The 15,142-nt window shown below is 37.9% G+C and overlaps 1 protein-coding gene across 1 annotated transcript in view; it reads left to right on the top strand.

Annotated features, from left to right (window-relative positions):
• The window catches only part of ARHGAP6 (Rho GTPase activating protein 6), a 337,636-nt gene that overhangs the window by 304,436 nt on the left and 18,058 nt on the right, over positions 1 to 15,142 (top strand). Inside the window, exons 4-7 of the mRNA XM_080350260.1 lie at positions 1,946 to 2,202; positions 7,117 to 7,312; positions 10,474 to 10,529; positions 14,258 to 14,408. Of these exons, the coding sequence (XP_080206386.1) occupies positions 1,946 to 2,202; positions 7,117 to 7,312; positions 10,474 to 10,529; positions 14,258 to 14,408 (660 nt within the window). The remainder of the gene's footprint in view (positions 1 to 1,945; positions 2,203 to 7,116; positions 7,313 to 10,473; positions 10,530 to 14,257; positions 14,409 to 15,142) is intronic.

The following is a 15,142-nucleotide window of genomic DNA, read 5'->3' as shown; positions in this document are numbered from 1 at the left end:
TTGAAGCATCAGCGGCTGTGAGCCAAAACCAGAGAAATATTTTGTGTTCAGGATTTCATTTGGCTCAGTGACTTTTCTTAAGAGATGTCATGGAAGTACAGATAAATAGGGATGCTGGAAGCATAACAAAGTACCCAATTAGGTAGCCAGAAGGGGAGACATGTTGTGTATATGTATTTCAAAGTTTGTGGTCTTAAATGTTCATTGGGAAGATAATTCAGAACAGTACAAATTTTTAACATAAATACTCTTATCATTTTATAGGCACACACTGCTAGGTACGGGAGGAATGGGTCTAATTCTGGACTCCTGGAACTGGCAATCCCCACATTGCTTGGTACCCATGTGATGATGTTCTTTCTTGTCCTAAATTAAATGCAGATGGTTTTAGATGTCATTGGACTCACTGGTCACTTTCAGGCTTGCATGATATTTGAGGCTCTGCTTCCTGATTTACTGTTCTCTGGCCACCAAAGTTAGCTCATGTCTTAACGTTTCATACTTTTAAAGAGCAGTAATGTTTCTCACCAAATCAGAACAGCCCTTGTCTCTTTGGTATGATAGGCTAACAGTGTTCTCATTCAAGATTGATAAAATATATTCTTCAATGTCTTGCTTTAATCTTAATGCAAGCCTAGGTAAAAATCAAAAGTGTCATCAAAGATATAGTCAGACTTTAAGTCTCAGGAGGAACTTTGGCCTTTAATCATTTAGGAGATTGTGATGAAAGAGGACAGTATATAAGGATTTTTTGTTTGTTTGTTTGTTTTTTCCCTCATTGTTCCTGTTTTCATACTTAAAAACAAACAAACAAAAGCAAACCACCAAAACAAACAAACAAAAAACCACCCAGCATGTTGCTTTTGATCTCTGGTGCTCTATTTATTCTTGATGTGGGCAGGTCTGAAGCTGGAACCTAGATGGATAGAGTCAACAGCTATTTTTTCATTACGTTTGAGCACAAAACAGTTCTAGTTGTCAGTCTGGCCCAATGGTTTTGGTTATATTAATCTCAGACAGGTCTAGATATGAAACTTAATGAGGAGAATTTCAATGTTAGTTGTTGTTGGTTGATTCACTGCAGAACGTTTTTCTGTTTTGTAAAATATTTGAGCATTTTATTTTGAGACCTGAAGTGTATGCCTGTTTTGTACATGATAGTTATATTGATGTGGGATGGGATTATGTTCTTTTTGTTAGTTGAGAGAAACCTATATTCTCCTGTATTTCTATACGCCCATGTATATTTTTGTACTGTTACAAGGACCTTTATACTGATATACCATTATTAAACTGGTTTAATCTTACCAGTAAGTTAATGCAGTGTAGTTCTCGTATATATTTAAAACCATATCCTTGAAGGCTTCAGCTGAATAATGAATGCACTTACAAGCACCCTGTGCAGGTGGGTTCCTACCCTCCTGACCTTTAATGAGATCCATGCACGTGCCTGTACCCGTTGACTTTGGTGCCCTGCAGTATTTGTGAGAAAGAAATCAGGTGAAGGGGTCTGCAACATGACAGAGCTGTGGCACGGCCCAGCCAGGTGCCTCAGTCTCAGGATTAGGTTACCAGAGCCTCTGATGGCTCTCTGCAGCTTCAAGATGTAGCTAAAGGTGCCTGACTTCCAGTTGCTTTCAATGGAAGTGAAGATCTTAATTAGATCTGCTCCCAAGTGATTTTCCAAGATTCTGTGTGGTGTATCTTGCACGATCCAACTGGAAACAGGATTCAGATACCATGGGCTACAATTACCTGGCATGTCTCCACTATTATTTTATTGTTTGAATGTTGTTGTTGTTATGCAATCCAGTACCTCATTGGAATTATTATATATTTAAATGGACTTCAGATTGTTTTTCTTTTTAACAGCTTAATACTTGATTCTTTTTGCACTAAATAAATATCAGATGTTCGGTAAATTCTACTTTTGTTGTTGTCGCAGAATTTATTCCCCAGGCTTTTGGAATGCCCTTGTCCCAAGTGATTGCTAATGACCGGGCCTACAAGCTCAAGCAAGACTCTCAGAGAGAAGAGCAAAAAGATGTTTCAGATTTCGTGGCCTTTCTCTTGCCATTCGGAACTAAAAGACAGAACAAAGAACTTTCAAGCAGTAACTCATCTCTTAGCTCAACCTCAGAAACACCAAACGAATCCACTTCTCCTAACACACCTGAGCCAGCGCCACGAGCAAGGAGACGTGTAAGTAGACCCGTCAGGGTGTGGTGTGTGCCAGTAGGTCCAGAGGGTCTAGCTAGAGCAGGAAAAAACCCTGTTCTATCTGTGGAATGTGGAATATTTCCACTGTCATGTTCAAACAGTGATTTTTTTTCAGGTGGAAGCCAGCTTTGTCGATACCAGAAAATTCTAGCTGTAGTGGAAATCTTTCTCTGGTGCTGGTGGGGAAAAATCATATGGACTGTGCAAGTCTGTTACAGATCACAAAGTGACAGAGAGATTATTTGGAAGTTTTCCTGTTCACTCCCTTTATCTATCTCCTTTATATTTAAGAAATTGCACCCATGTTCAACATAATTTTTCCAGGTGGGAAAGATTAAACCGATATGATTGATATTTATATGTATGCTTATGTTAATCTAGCTCCACAAACTTGGAAATAAATCTAACTCTTAATCCCTATCCTAATATTAATAAAAATCTTTATGTCCTAATTCTGATCATGTCCTTGGTGGTAAGTAGGAAGTTGTCAGAGCAAATCTGTACCAGGTTCTTTGAAGGACATTTCTACATACAGGCTATGCAGATGCCTTTGACAGCAGAACACAGTTTGGATTGAATGGTAATCCTGCATATGAAATAGGTATCTGGTATACCATTTGTTTTCAGGGTTCTGTTCCTTCTAAGAAAATTTTACACTCTGGGCTTTCCAGTTTTCCAGTACTACAGGTAGTAGCAGAAGTCGATTTTTTTGTTTGTTTTGTTACCATGGGATAGACGTTTTTAAATTAGTGCTTTTTAATTTCCTTCGCAATGGAGGGAGCAAAAATGCATAAGAAAATACTTTTGATAAAAAGATCTGTTAAGTAATCTGAGAAAGAATTTGGGATACAAGAACAGACCCTGGAAAAGAAAATATTTTCTTAGGATCCTCACCTTCTTTCATCCCTAGGATAAAACCTACTTCAAATAATTGCTATGTAAGGCTCTTCAAGCCATGATGTTGTTGCAGAACTGGAGTAAATTGCAAATTAAAAGAAGATTGAAGAGCCCCATGACCCGCCTTCTTTCTGTCTAGCTGTCAGCTGAAGCTTGAAGAATGTACATTGTGTCTGCTAATAGCTGAGCGCACGATACTTGAAGATGTTTGCATTCTTGTATATGCATAATGCACATCTCTTGGCCTGTCCAGACCATATGAACAGGCAATTGTGTTCACGTGAAAGTGCGAAGTACACTGGAATATAAGTGCAAAGGGAAACCTGCGGACGTGTTCAGAATTTGGCACAGACAGTGACAAAAAAATAGAAATTTGCCATATACACTCACTGGCTTCAGAACCTGTTTTCATATGAGGGAAAGAAAATTCATGTGACCAGTATGGGTCATCTGCTGTTCCTTTCACCAAATGTGGTAAGATCTCTGACTTGTATTTGACCAACCAGCAAGCAGAAGGAACCTGGATCCTTTGTTACATCCAAAGGATAGAGCTCCCTCAGGACCAAGTTGTTAGAAGCCTATGGGGATTTTGCTTGGTTTTTTTTGGTTTTTTTCTTTTTTTTTGTTTGGTTTGGTTTGGTTTGGTTTGTTTTTGGTTTTTTGGTTTTTTTGTTTTTGTTTTGGTTTTTTGTTTTGTTTTGTTTTGGTTTTTTTTGTTAATACCAGGATTGGAGCTTTCAGGGTGTTGAATTTGAGCCTTTAGTCCATAACCAAGAGGATGCAGTAGCACATGGTTCACGTATAGAGAAGTAAGAGTAGACTAACGTGGAGGGAATTGGCATTTTCTCTCAGTTATCGAGTAATGTGTTTCGTGAATTGTCAATTATTTAACACTAATATCAACTCACGTCCCATATCTTGTCTGTCTTTGGCCTTTATTCTTCTGTATACTTAAGTCTGCTCACCTGAAGTTGTTTAGGGGACGATAAGGAAGTCTGCACTTATGTTTTATCTCTTGGGCAGTGTTGCACTGCTTATTTTCAACTATATTAAGGCAAATGCTTTAAAAAAAAAAATAAATTAGTACTTGCAGCTGATTCGACCAGCTTCTCACACAAATGGTGCACAGACACCTGGAGTGCAGTCCTTTTAAACTTAAATTGGAGGGATTGTTTATCACTGTGACATTCACTTATTTGCGAGTGTGTAATTCACTTCTGTGTATTCCAGTGAGTCTTTGAACACTCAGCTCAGGCTTTCAATAAGGGAAATAAGGTAATGCTGGCTGCAGGGCTCATGGTATGAGAGCTGTGGTTTATCTCTCCTCCAAGAGCTAGACAGAAACCGCTGTTGCTGCATTTTCTGTGTGGGATTTTTGCCCAGCAGATGGGAGTTGAGGCCCTGGTCATCCAACAAGGCACTTTCTGTGTGCTTATTATAAAGAATATTATAACTCTCCGCTAATATATTATTTTTATATGTATTATGCAGCCAAAATTTATTCAAGTTTCCAGAGCTCAGTCATACTGCTTTGCTACTCAGGTAGCATAATGTACGGAGTAAAAATGGATCTGCCATGGACAGTACTTGATCCCACGCATACTCTGTAATATCGCTCATCTTTTCAAAAGTGAAAAGCTTTCTGTAGCCCTCAAAAAGTAAAGAAAAGCTTCATCTGACCTTCATTTTATACCTTTCCCTCTGGCCTTAATTTTCTTTTTACTTTTTCCATCTCCTCTTTAATCTCCACTTTCCTTCATGTTTTCATGTGCTTAGCTTAAGACTTGCCCAGTTTATTTAGATTTTGAGCTTGTTGTGGTGGAGCAGAGGCTAGTGCATTATGTGCAAAGGTAGTGCCTAGTAGATGGAATGTGATTTTTTTTCTTCAGTTGATAGATATTGCAGTCCAAGTAGCACCATGTCTATGTTAATACTCCTGGAGTTGTGGTCAGCAATGTGCATGATCTCCTGCATCACCCCTGAGCAGTCATAGCGGTCTGGCTGAGCCCAAACTACTAAGTCTGCCTGAGTTAGAGCTGAATGCATGGAGTATGTTGGTAGTGTTTTCCTGTGCAATTTGACATTTAAAATCAGAGCTGGCCTGGACTTATTTATGTGAAGCAGTGCCATACTTTAGCCATTGAACTCAAGGTCACTCTTCCTAAAGCCAGCTCTGTGCTCCAGTTAATCCACAACTTTGATAAAATGCCCAAGGATAATGGTGAACTGACTGTATTTACATCTATTTTAGGGATCTGAATCCGACTTAAGTGACTCTGTGATAATAATGGTTTGTGACGTGGGGATGCTTTGCAGACAGGACAGGACCAGTAAAGGCAGAGTATAAAGGAGGGCACCTTGTCATATAGGAGCTGCCTGGGAGTAGTGAGGATGGTGTTAGAGTTTTCAGTCTCAGTCGACTAATTTTGATGTGTGAAACCCCAAATTCTAAAAAACGAAGTAGAAAAAATGTTCTGTTTGAATTTTACACACGTGGATCATAGCCTTTGATTTGGGGTATTTTGTTGGTAGGAAATGGTAAAGGGAATCAAACAGATGCATTTCTGAGAGACATCAGAAATCAAGGTCAAAATTGCATTCTTAAGGGACTAGTAATTGTTTAGAGAGGTGGGTCCAAAAAAATCTAAAAAATTCACCGTGTTTTATTTATAAGTCTTCTATGAGTTACAAGAAACACTTGATAAGTTAGATGCTTTTATTTTTTTAAAAAAGGGATATTACTAACTAAAAAAAATTTAAATTCATTTGAAATCTCAGTGGACGTTGTATGAGTTGCCTGTGCATTAGAAATCATGGTAAAGTTCAGTTGTCTAGGCTGATGGAAGGCAATACTTCTAGAGCTTGAAATTCCCAAGCAGTTGGACAGTTCTCATTTAACAGATGTAGACTTCTCATCAGCAGTCTATGATACCCGTCAGCAGAACAGTGTGCTTTTAAAATATTTGACTTATCATCAAAGTTTTGAATGGGAAGTAACATTTTCTTCATTATTTCTTAGGATGACATGCTAGATCTCTGTACAGTGCATTTTATGTTATGGTAAATTATATCCTTTGTTTCAGAAATAAAGTAATTTGCAGTAGTTATTTTTAATGACAATTAAAGCTGATCTTTTTCTTTTTGCTTTACTATTATTTATAAGCCTAGATGTCTCCTAAAATGTTTTTGCCTGGTAGGTTTAATAACAACTGATGGAAATGGTTATTTTAAAGTGACAGTAATCTTGTGATTTAAAAGAAAATAATCTTATTTTTCAAGTGTGAACATCGGAACATGCCATAAACCTCCTGCTGCTTGTGCTGGTTTATCATTTATGGACTGCTTGAACCTTTGTGCCTTGCTGTAGTCCAAACATAGTTTTTTTAAAGCTTTCTTTGGAATTTTAATGATTTTTAAAATATGAAGCTAAGTGAAGTGGAATTATCTAAAAAAACTACCTCTCTACTTCCCTGGAGTGTCTTTGTGATAACGTGGGATTATTATCTCTCCCTTTGTATGTATTTGTGATACTAGTTAACTGTATGTGGTGTATTGTTGCAAATCTATTTGCATCATTTTCACTGACACAATGGCCCAAACTGCAGAAGAAGTAGGGAGTCAGGTTTTAAAGTGTGTATATATCTCCATGCACATAAATATTGTATTGCTGAGGTGCACACACAGACCATGATTCATCCTTGTCCTGCAGTATTGTGCAGTCTTATAACAATAAAATTGTGCCAAGTGAGTGGAAAACATTTAGTTTTTTCAGTATCTAACTTCTATTCCTTATAGTATGGTAATAATAGCATTGCTACCATTGTTATTTTCCCACCTATTACACTGGTATTATAACTTCATTAATTTACAAAAACTGTGCAGAAAAATGTATTTTTATATTTGTTTAAAATGCAGGTTGGCAAAAGTCTTTGTTAGGAAAGGTCCTGTGGCTTTTAGATTTCTCCAGCTGTACTGATTGTTCATGTGTGTATTTTACAGGGCGCGATGTCTGTGGACTCTATTACAGATCTCGATGACAATCAGTCACGATTGTTAGAGGCTCTCCAGCTCTCTTTGCCAGCAGAAGCCCAGAGCAAGAAAGAAAAGGCAAGAGATAAGAAACTAAGCCTGAACCCTATTTACAGGCAGGTTCCTCGGCTTGTAGATAGCTGCTGTCAGCACTTGGAAAAACATGGTAAGAATATTTTGTTTTCCTGGGAATGGCAGATATATTTTTACTGTAATATAAATAAATGTGTATTTTGAGAAGCAAACATATGCTTCAAATTGCAAGGACAGCTTTGAAAGTCAGACACTTTCCCTCCTGTTTTACCTCTTACTAAAGATACTGTCTTACAATAATTAGTTAAATTATGTCTTCCCAAACTGAGGATCTATCCTAGAAGCTTGCGAACTGGCCCATGCAGCATGGGGAAAGAGACATTTTTTGGAGGTCACTCATCTCATACTGGAGTGCTCAGCTCCTCAGGAGCAGCTCTCCACACTCCAAGGGTTTACCCATGCCTTGAGAATGAGAGTCTTAAATGTGCCAGTGAGCCTGGAGTCATTCTTCACAACCAGTCCATTTTAAGGTGTGAGAGCTAAATTAACTCTTTATACTACAGTGCAAAACTTAACTAGAAACAGCATTTGAAGACAGAGGCTCAGAGGAAGGAAAAAAATCCCATGCTAAATTTTATTAAGCTCCAAGAAACTTTTGTCCTGTTCATTACAAAGCTTGCAGGCTGCCTACTCATTTTGTCCCTGGCTTGAGTCCTCCTGACCAGCCTCAGGCTCAGACCTGCTCTCTCTGAAGGGAATTCTAAACTCCTGCCAATATTATTCTCATGTCTTCTTGATGGTTCAGACACAAACTTCTCACCAGCTTTATGTAATGCAGAAACAATAGTTAATCAAGTTATCTGTTCAACATCTCTCCTAATGTATCGTAGTCTTGTAAAGACTTTTAATGAGATTTGGAATAACTTGACCACAGCAAGAGAGAGTTATCACATGGCCAGATAATAAACAAACCATTAAGTAGAGATGACTGCAACACCAAATGATGCATCTGATGCCTAATTTGACCAGAAAAAAATCATTTACTGACTCTGAATGAAAGGCTTTTGCAGCTGAAGGACTGCACTTTAAACAACAATGCTAAGCTTTTACAATATGTAATTGAAAACCATGTTGCTTACAAAGATACAAAGGAAAACTATGAAAGAGAATCCTTGTTAGCCTTTTACAGAGATTAGATACCATAGCTGACAAATAAATGTGGGGATGATTAAATTTGAGATGAATGACTTCCATCCCTTTAAGCAAGCAATGCTGAATTTGGAGAACATAGAAGTGTCTGAGTGAGGCAATAAAAGCCATCCAGCTGAGTATCCTTTGGATACTGTGATTTTATGTCACCTGAACATCTGTGATAAATTTTTTAATCAACTTAACCCCCTGTCATAACAAAGATTCTATTCTATACAACATTCTTTACTAAAATATTTGCTTTATATTAAAGTTTTCTTTTAAAGAAAATGTATGAATTTTTGTGCATTTTCTAAGAGTGCATGGTAGTACCACCACAACACGATGATCTGAGATAATTTCATTTTAATCCACCATCCACAAAACAGTCATCAAGACTGGTGGACTTCTACAAAATTAAAAATTGCAGAAGATAGACACTACTGTTTGCTCATTGGCTTTAGGGTTAATAGAGGACTTTCTATCCTGGGAATAATCCTCTAGCAACATCATTCCAGGCTGTATGCATGTTTCTGATTCTGAAAATACTTGCCTGTATGCATAACTTCTTTAGGCCAATCTTTCAACAGCATATTACCTAGGAGTTTCTCACGAATGCTTTAAATGATCATTGTTGTTGTTTTCAGCCATAAAAACCCCTGGTCTTGTTCATCTTCCTGGTTTTCGCTGGGATTTTGTCCCAGAGTTGTAGAGGCCTGACTTCTTGCCAACCCATGGTGTAAAACAAACAGCGTATGTTTGTACAGGAACCAGTAACCTCTAGCTTTTGCTCAATATGAGTATCTCTGTCTCAGATTACTACCTGCCAATGTTCTTGGGTTTGCTGAAAGTTGTTCCATCAATGTTATTTTCTGTTAACCAAAGATAGAAGAATATTTGAAGAGAGGTGTCATGTTGAGATTAAAAACTAAAAGACGAAGTCCTATCTGAATTTCTGTGATGCAGATCTGCAACTGTAATCACCACTGCAAAGCTACACATTTCTAGCAAGCAAGTGTAGCCTTATGGCTGTCAAAAGGCATTTGTTTTGCAACGTTATTTTACTGGTCTGAGTTGGAAGAGACCTTAAAGTTCATCTCCTTTATGTCAGTAGAGAAAATGAATGTTGCAGAGTAGCTTTTGTTAGACTAATAACTTTTCAAAGCTTATAGATAATTCCATCCTTTTTACTAATAATGTCTGTGTAAAATGATATTATGTACACAGCTGCTTAAGTCTCTAAGGTTTGCACTAACATTCTCATTGCAAAGGACAGTGTCATCTCGAAGGTGACATTTACTCTCAGATTTTTCAGCTTCTGTTACTCAGCAAAGTATATCCATTCAACAACCACATCGGTGTTTGTTTGATATTCCGGTAGTATCTACAAGGCTAGAAGAAGGTTTAAACTGATTTCTAATGGAATTACAGGCAACACCCATTTCTCTTTTAAGTCTAAAGGACACAAGAAGCAGACCTTCTGCGCTTTGCCTGAAGTAAAACAGTACTTTATTGCTTTCTCTTTGTATAGTATCTGTTCTTATGCTATAAACTGCCCACAGCTCCAAGGTAGAGTTTTTCTCTCTCTTAATCCACCTGAGTGCTCTACTCATGTCCCTTTGAAGGAAACTCTCAGCTTTATCTTGATAGGAGTTATAGAGCCAGCAGGTAACCCCAAACACCAGCTGCTTCCTGTACCCAAAGACGCAGCTCAGTGTCCAAGTACTTAGTTATTTTATTGCCTGTTTCTTTTGATGTCAGTCCTGGAAGTGCCACCTTCAAATGCTGAGCAGTTCCTCACTCTCTGCTTGTCTCTGTCCCTCATGGAGTAGCAGGGGCACTGCCAAGATGGCATCTCAAGAAATGTCACAGAGATGCTGTTTTGCAGGTAGATGATGTGAGGTCCTTAAAAACTACAGCGGATGGCTTCTTAATCCAAGACAGCTGAGTTTTGCCTCAGCGTGGTAAGTACAAGTTTGTAGAGAAATACATTGTGGGTTTTTTTGTTCTTTTAAGTACACACATAGCCCAGATTGCTTTGGTTCAATGCAATTTTCAGCAGAAAATTGAACAATAAAACAATTGTCTGATATGCTACACTTGCAGGTCTCCAGACAGTAGGAATATTCAGAGTTGGAAGCTCAAAAAAGAGAGTAAGACAGGTGAGTGGATATGGATATGCTTTTCCCTCATCAGCTGTGATACAAACAAACCTGATTCCTGGTAAAATACCAGGAATGGCTCATAACAGGCCATTTCCAGTTATCTTTTACGTCTGGTGAAATCCTTGTCAGGTTCTCATCAGGTTAGCAGTCTCTGTATGTTTTGCTCTGCAGAAGTAGTACAGGGTTGGAGATCAAAATAGACAACAGTAATGAAATTTTCCAAAGGTTACACCGTAAGGAAAAAAAACAAATTGGCTGCTAGTTTCATTTCAGAAACAGCTGAAGTTCCTAAAGTAAATCCAAACTGTAAATCTTTTTTGGAAAACTCACAGTATGACAAAATACATAAATACAGAACAATCTCTTTGACCATCGCATTGCTGCTCCCAAATATCACGTTTTACCTCTGTTAAACTTGAAAGTCAGAGCAGACCTATCCAAGTCCCAGTCTCAGCCAGATGTGGAGAAAACACAGATGGTGTACAGTGGGTTCCAGAGACACAGTAGTGGGTGTTTCCTCAGCCCTAGATGGTTCTTTGTTGTTCCCAGAAGTTGGGAGTGCACATTGAATTAGAGCAATAGAGAATAGTGCTTAATGTTTGCATGATGCTTAGGGAGGGAATCCCAGAAATAATAGTTCTTTGTTGCAAAAAGTACACAGTATAATGTTTGGTGCTCTGGAAGGTTACCTTGAATAGCTAAACTTAATCCTGGCTGGTAAGACAGTATAGCCTACTGATTTGTGGCTTATTCTCTAGCACAGGGGTGTCAAACTCACTTTCACCGGGGGCCACATCAGCCTCACGGTTGCCTTCAAAGGGCCGAATGTAATTTTAGGACTGTATAAATGTAACTACTCCTACACCAGTTGCTATTGCTGAGTGGCTGGTATAACACAAAGCTAAAAACATTCATGGTCTACAGAGGCACTTGTTACATCAACACTGAACTAGATAAAGCATTGAAAAGTAAGTTGCTTCTCATTTGTGTTACAAGCTTCAATGTCAAAACATACATTATCATTCTGAGGTGAGTACAATTGCATCATGCCTCTAGGGAAAAAGCAGAGGGCTTGTATCATTTATTTGTAAACTAAGCCTTACTTCAAACATCGGTGACTCTCACCAGTTTTTCTTTTAGTGTGTTTTCAAACGCTGAGGAAAGCAAGAGATTTGGGTGTTTATGTATTCTATTACATGGACTAATTTATTGAATTAGGTGAACTAATATATTTCATTAAACAACATGAAAGTATCAGCTTGGCCCTTGCAATTACAATAACAAATGCTGTCAACATGAACACATGGGAAAGTCTGGATTCAATTAAAATTCCACTCATTTTCTGAACCATGGAAAGCCAAACCCAGTACTCAGATTTTGGTGTGCTTTTGCAGCTGTTTGTTAGTTTTTCTTGTGTAGAAAGTAGGCATAGTTTTGTTTCTCTTCCTCCCCCTGTTAGAACATGCCCTATTTTGACTGCAGTTTGATGTAATAAATAAATAAGTAAATGCATGTGCCAGCAGGGTTTTTGTTTAGTGAGCAGGAAGGGAAAATCTAGAAAAAACAACGTGTATCACAAACCACCTCCTTCACATTCAGTGAGGTGGAGGACAAAGATTCCTGAGCTAATGTTGATTCAAGGTGGTAGGTCTGGTATATTGAGATGCCAGGTACCAGCTTGTGCTCAGAAACTCTACAGATACTTAAACAGAGCATTATTGCTGAGCTTAGGTGGGCAGCCCTCTGTCCTAGGCCTGGTGATTTGGTGGGAGCTCTGGAGGTGAAGCATCTGCCAGACCCTGAGGTTGAAGAGCAACACGGTTGGAGCTCTGCTCTCCCATCCCCTCTCCCAGCATGGATCTCCTCAGTTCTCATGTCTTGAGCTCCAGTGGATGCTGAAGTTCACCAGGTGTATTTTCCAAAAGTCTGAAAGTATTCCCTGTGAATGAAGCCTGAGAGAACAATAGGTTAAACTTAGAAAGATACAGTTTTTAACAGCCATGATACCTGGGCCTGAAATGTGGCCATGTTTCACCAGTGATTATCTGATGTTGTGCTCATTAGAACATCTTTGTAGGCCTCACAGGACATCAGATCAGAAGACTTACAGCAGTTTATGATTTAGACAGCCATTTGGGAAGTCTGAATTCCTGATGCAGTGCTAATCTGTTTCCTCATTTGCTTTTGAGGAGTAAGTGCAGAAAAAAAATCTTCTGGATAGAGGTAATTTATAGTATTCCATGGGGATGTTCCGCATTTGCCACCAGTCTGAAGAGCAGAATTGAGCTGGTAATGAGTTCCCCAAGTTGGCACTGGAAAATCTTTGACCAGAAATTAGCAGGGGGAAGCAGAATACTAGATAAAGAACCAGTTCTGGTCTTCATAGCATACTCATTCATTATTAGTAATGACAGATATTAATAATGTTAAAAGTAGTCTTAATAAATTAGAAAGAAGGCTGTAGTTTTTATACAATACCTTTCACACCTGTTATGAAAGCACAATTACAACTGAGGATACGAGATTTTCTACATTCTTCCATACTATACACACTCAAGATATATTTGCCTATGATAAAGATATGCCACAGATTATCATGGACACATACCTTCTTTCTTCTTTTTGATATGTCTGTAGTAATCCTATGTCTGTAGTAATCCTGGTGTAGAAAGCCGATACCTCAAATTGCACAGAATCACAGAATGTTAGGGATTGGAAGGGACCTCAGAAGATCATCTAGTCCAATCCCCCTGCCCTCTTGTTTAGTAAGATTTAGGTATAGTTACTCTCCGAGAAGATATTTGTGAGATCATGAAACTTCATAATATTAGCAAAGAAACAAGCTTTTACTAGGAAATAGTTTTAAGACATCTTGACTATTTTCAAAATGTGAAAAGAGAGTAGAAGGTGGATCTTTCAGCCTGAAGAAAGTATTCTGCTCTTGATGCTGGGAAATCTCTCAAGAAAGGCAGACTTTTATCTTTACATAAGGAGTATTGGATGTGAGAGAGGGATTTCTTCTGCTTTGGGAAGTGTGCTGCCTTTGAATTATACAGAAGTTATATAAGGACTGTAGCTGGTCAAAAAATAGCGATACCTCATAATGGTATTAGATTGCTGTTTCTTAACTCCCTAATAATGATCACTTAGTGAATACAACTAAATTAGGAAGACAAAACAAGATACATATGGACAAATGCTATGAAGTGTTAGTGAACCTGTCTGCATACTACTTATGCTTAAATACAGACTTAAATCACAAGAGAAAATTGAGTTTGGAGGATATTGACATTCTATTATTATTAATGTTTTTGTACAAAAATGTAAATGTTATGAAATGCAATTTTAGCCTTTCTGGTCCTAAAATCTACAAATAATGAAGTAAGGTGATATAAGAAATCCATTCTTGCAGTTTTTCTTATTCTCCCTTTGATATTAATCTTGCATTTCTGCAAAAATCATATTTACTTAGGCACATTTTTTCATAAAAGAGTGCCTGGAAAGAAAGAATTGTATTTTATTACAGTCTGGTACAAACCTTAAATTATGTATCATGGAATAATTAGCAATTAGGCATGAATTATATCTTTGACATTGCTAAAAAGTAGTCATGTCCAATCTGGAAAGTGAAAATGAGTAAATCTGCATCTTAAAGTATTTTCTGTGTTGGGATATACCAACTGGGACAAAAAGTGACTGTGGGTTTGTGTCATGATGTTTTTCAGTTACGTGAAGAGTTTGACCGGGGCATAGATGTTGTATTAGACGAAGAGCACAGCATTCATGATGTTGCTGCTTTGTTAAAGGAATTTCTGCGTGACATGCCTGATCCACTTCTCACCAGAGAACTTTATACACCTTTCATCAACACGCTCTGTGAGTTCTACAGCATCTTGATTTACCAAGTTTTCAAAAGCTTACCTTTTCGAATTTGATCTTTACTAACCACATTTTATTTTCTGTGCATTTAATACTCCAGCTTTGATATGCTCCAAATATTTGTATAGTATTTGCTTGAGATCCGTCCTTGTTTTTTGTACTGTGTAAGTATAGCCCAGAAAACTACAACAAAGATTTCACTTATTATACCTATTTTTGCATTTGTAGATAGGATGTGATTCATGTTATCTATTAAATCCTGACCCTGTCATTGGTTCAGTAGTAGCAGATGACAGACTCCCATTTGAATCCTGCGATCTTAGCACCATTAATGCTTTTAATTTTTAGGGCTGTTCACTGACCAAAAGTCCAGTCTGACTTCAAAAACCTAGCTTCAAAAGTTCAGATTTCATCATAGTTAATGGTCCTCAAAGTCATCATATTAAGTACTCCCAAATGTGTTCCCTAAGACCTGAGTGCAGACTCTCACAGATTTGGGAAAAAGTAAAGTTGGACCCTTCAAGCGTAAAGCTGCTGCCTGGTATGTGCTCTTATCCTTTCTAGCCTTCACATCTGAGATCCTCCCTCTATCCCACCTTTGTCACTGACTACTTTTATGTTTTAGATGGTTAAAATGATGGTGGTTGCAGAAAGTCCCTTTATATGTCTATTTGCTTTTACAGTTTACCAGTACCTCTGCAAAATGTGAAATTGTAAAAAAACCTATATAA

The sequence above is a fragment of the Nesoenas mayeri genome (genome assembly GCF_963082525.1).
Source record: "Nesoenas mayeri genome assembly, chromosome: 1".
Classification (NCBI taxonomy): Eukaryota; Metazoa; Chordata; class Aves; order Columbiformes; family Columbidae; genus Nesoenas; species Nesoenas mayeri.
Note: the sequence above shows the minus strand (reverse complement) of the source record. Positions and strands in the feature narration are given on the sequence as shown.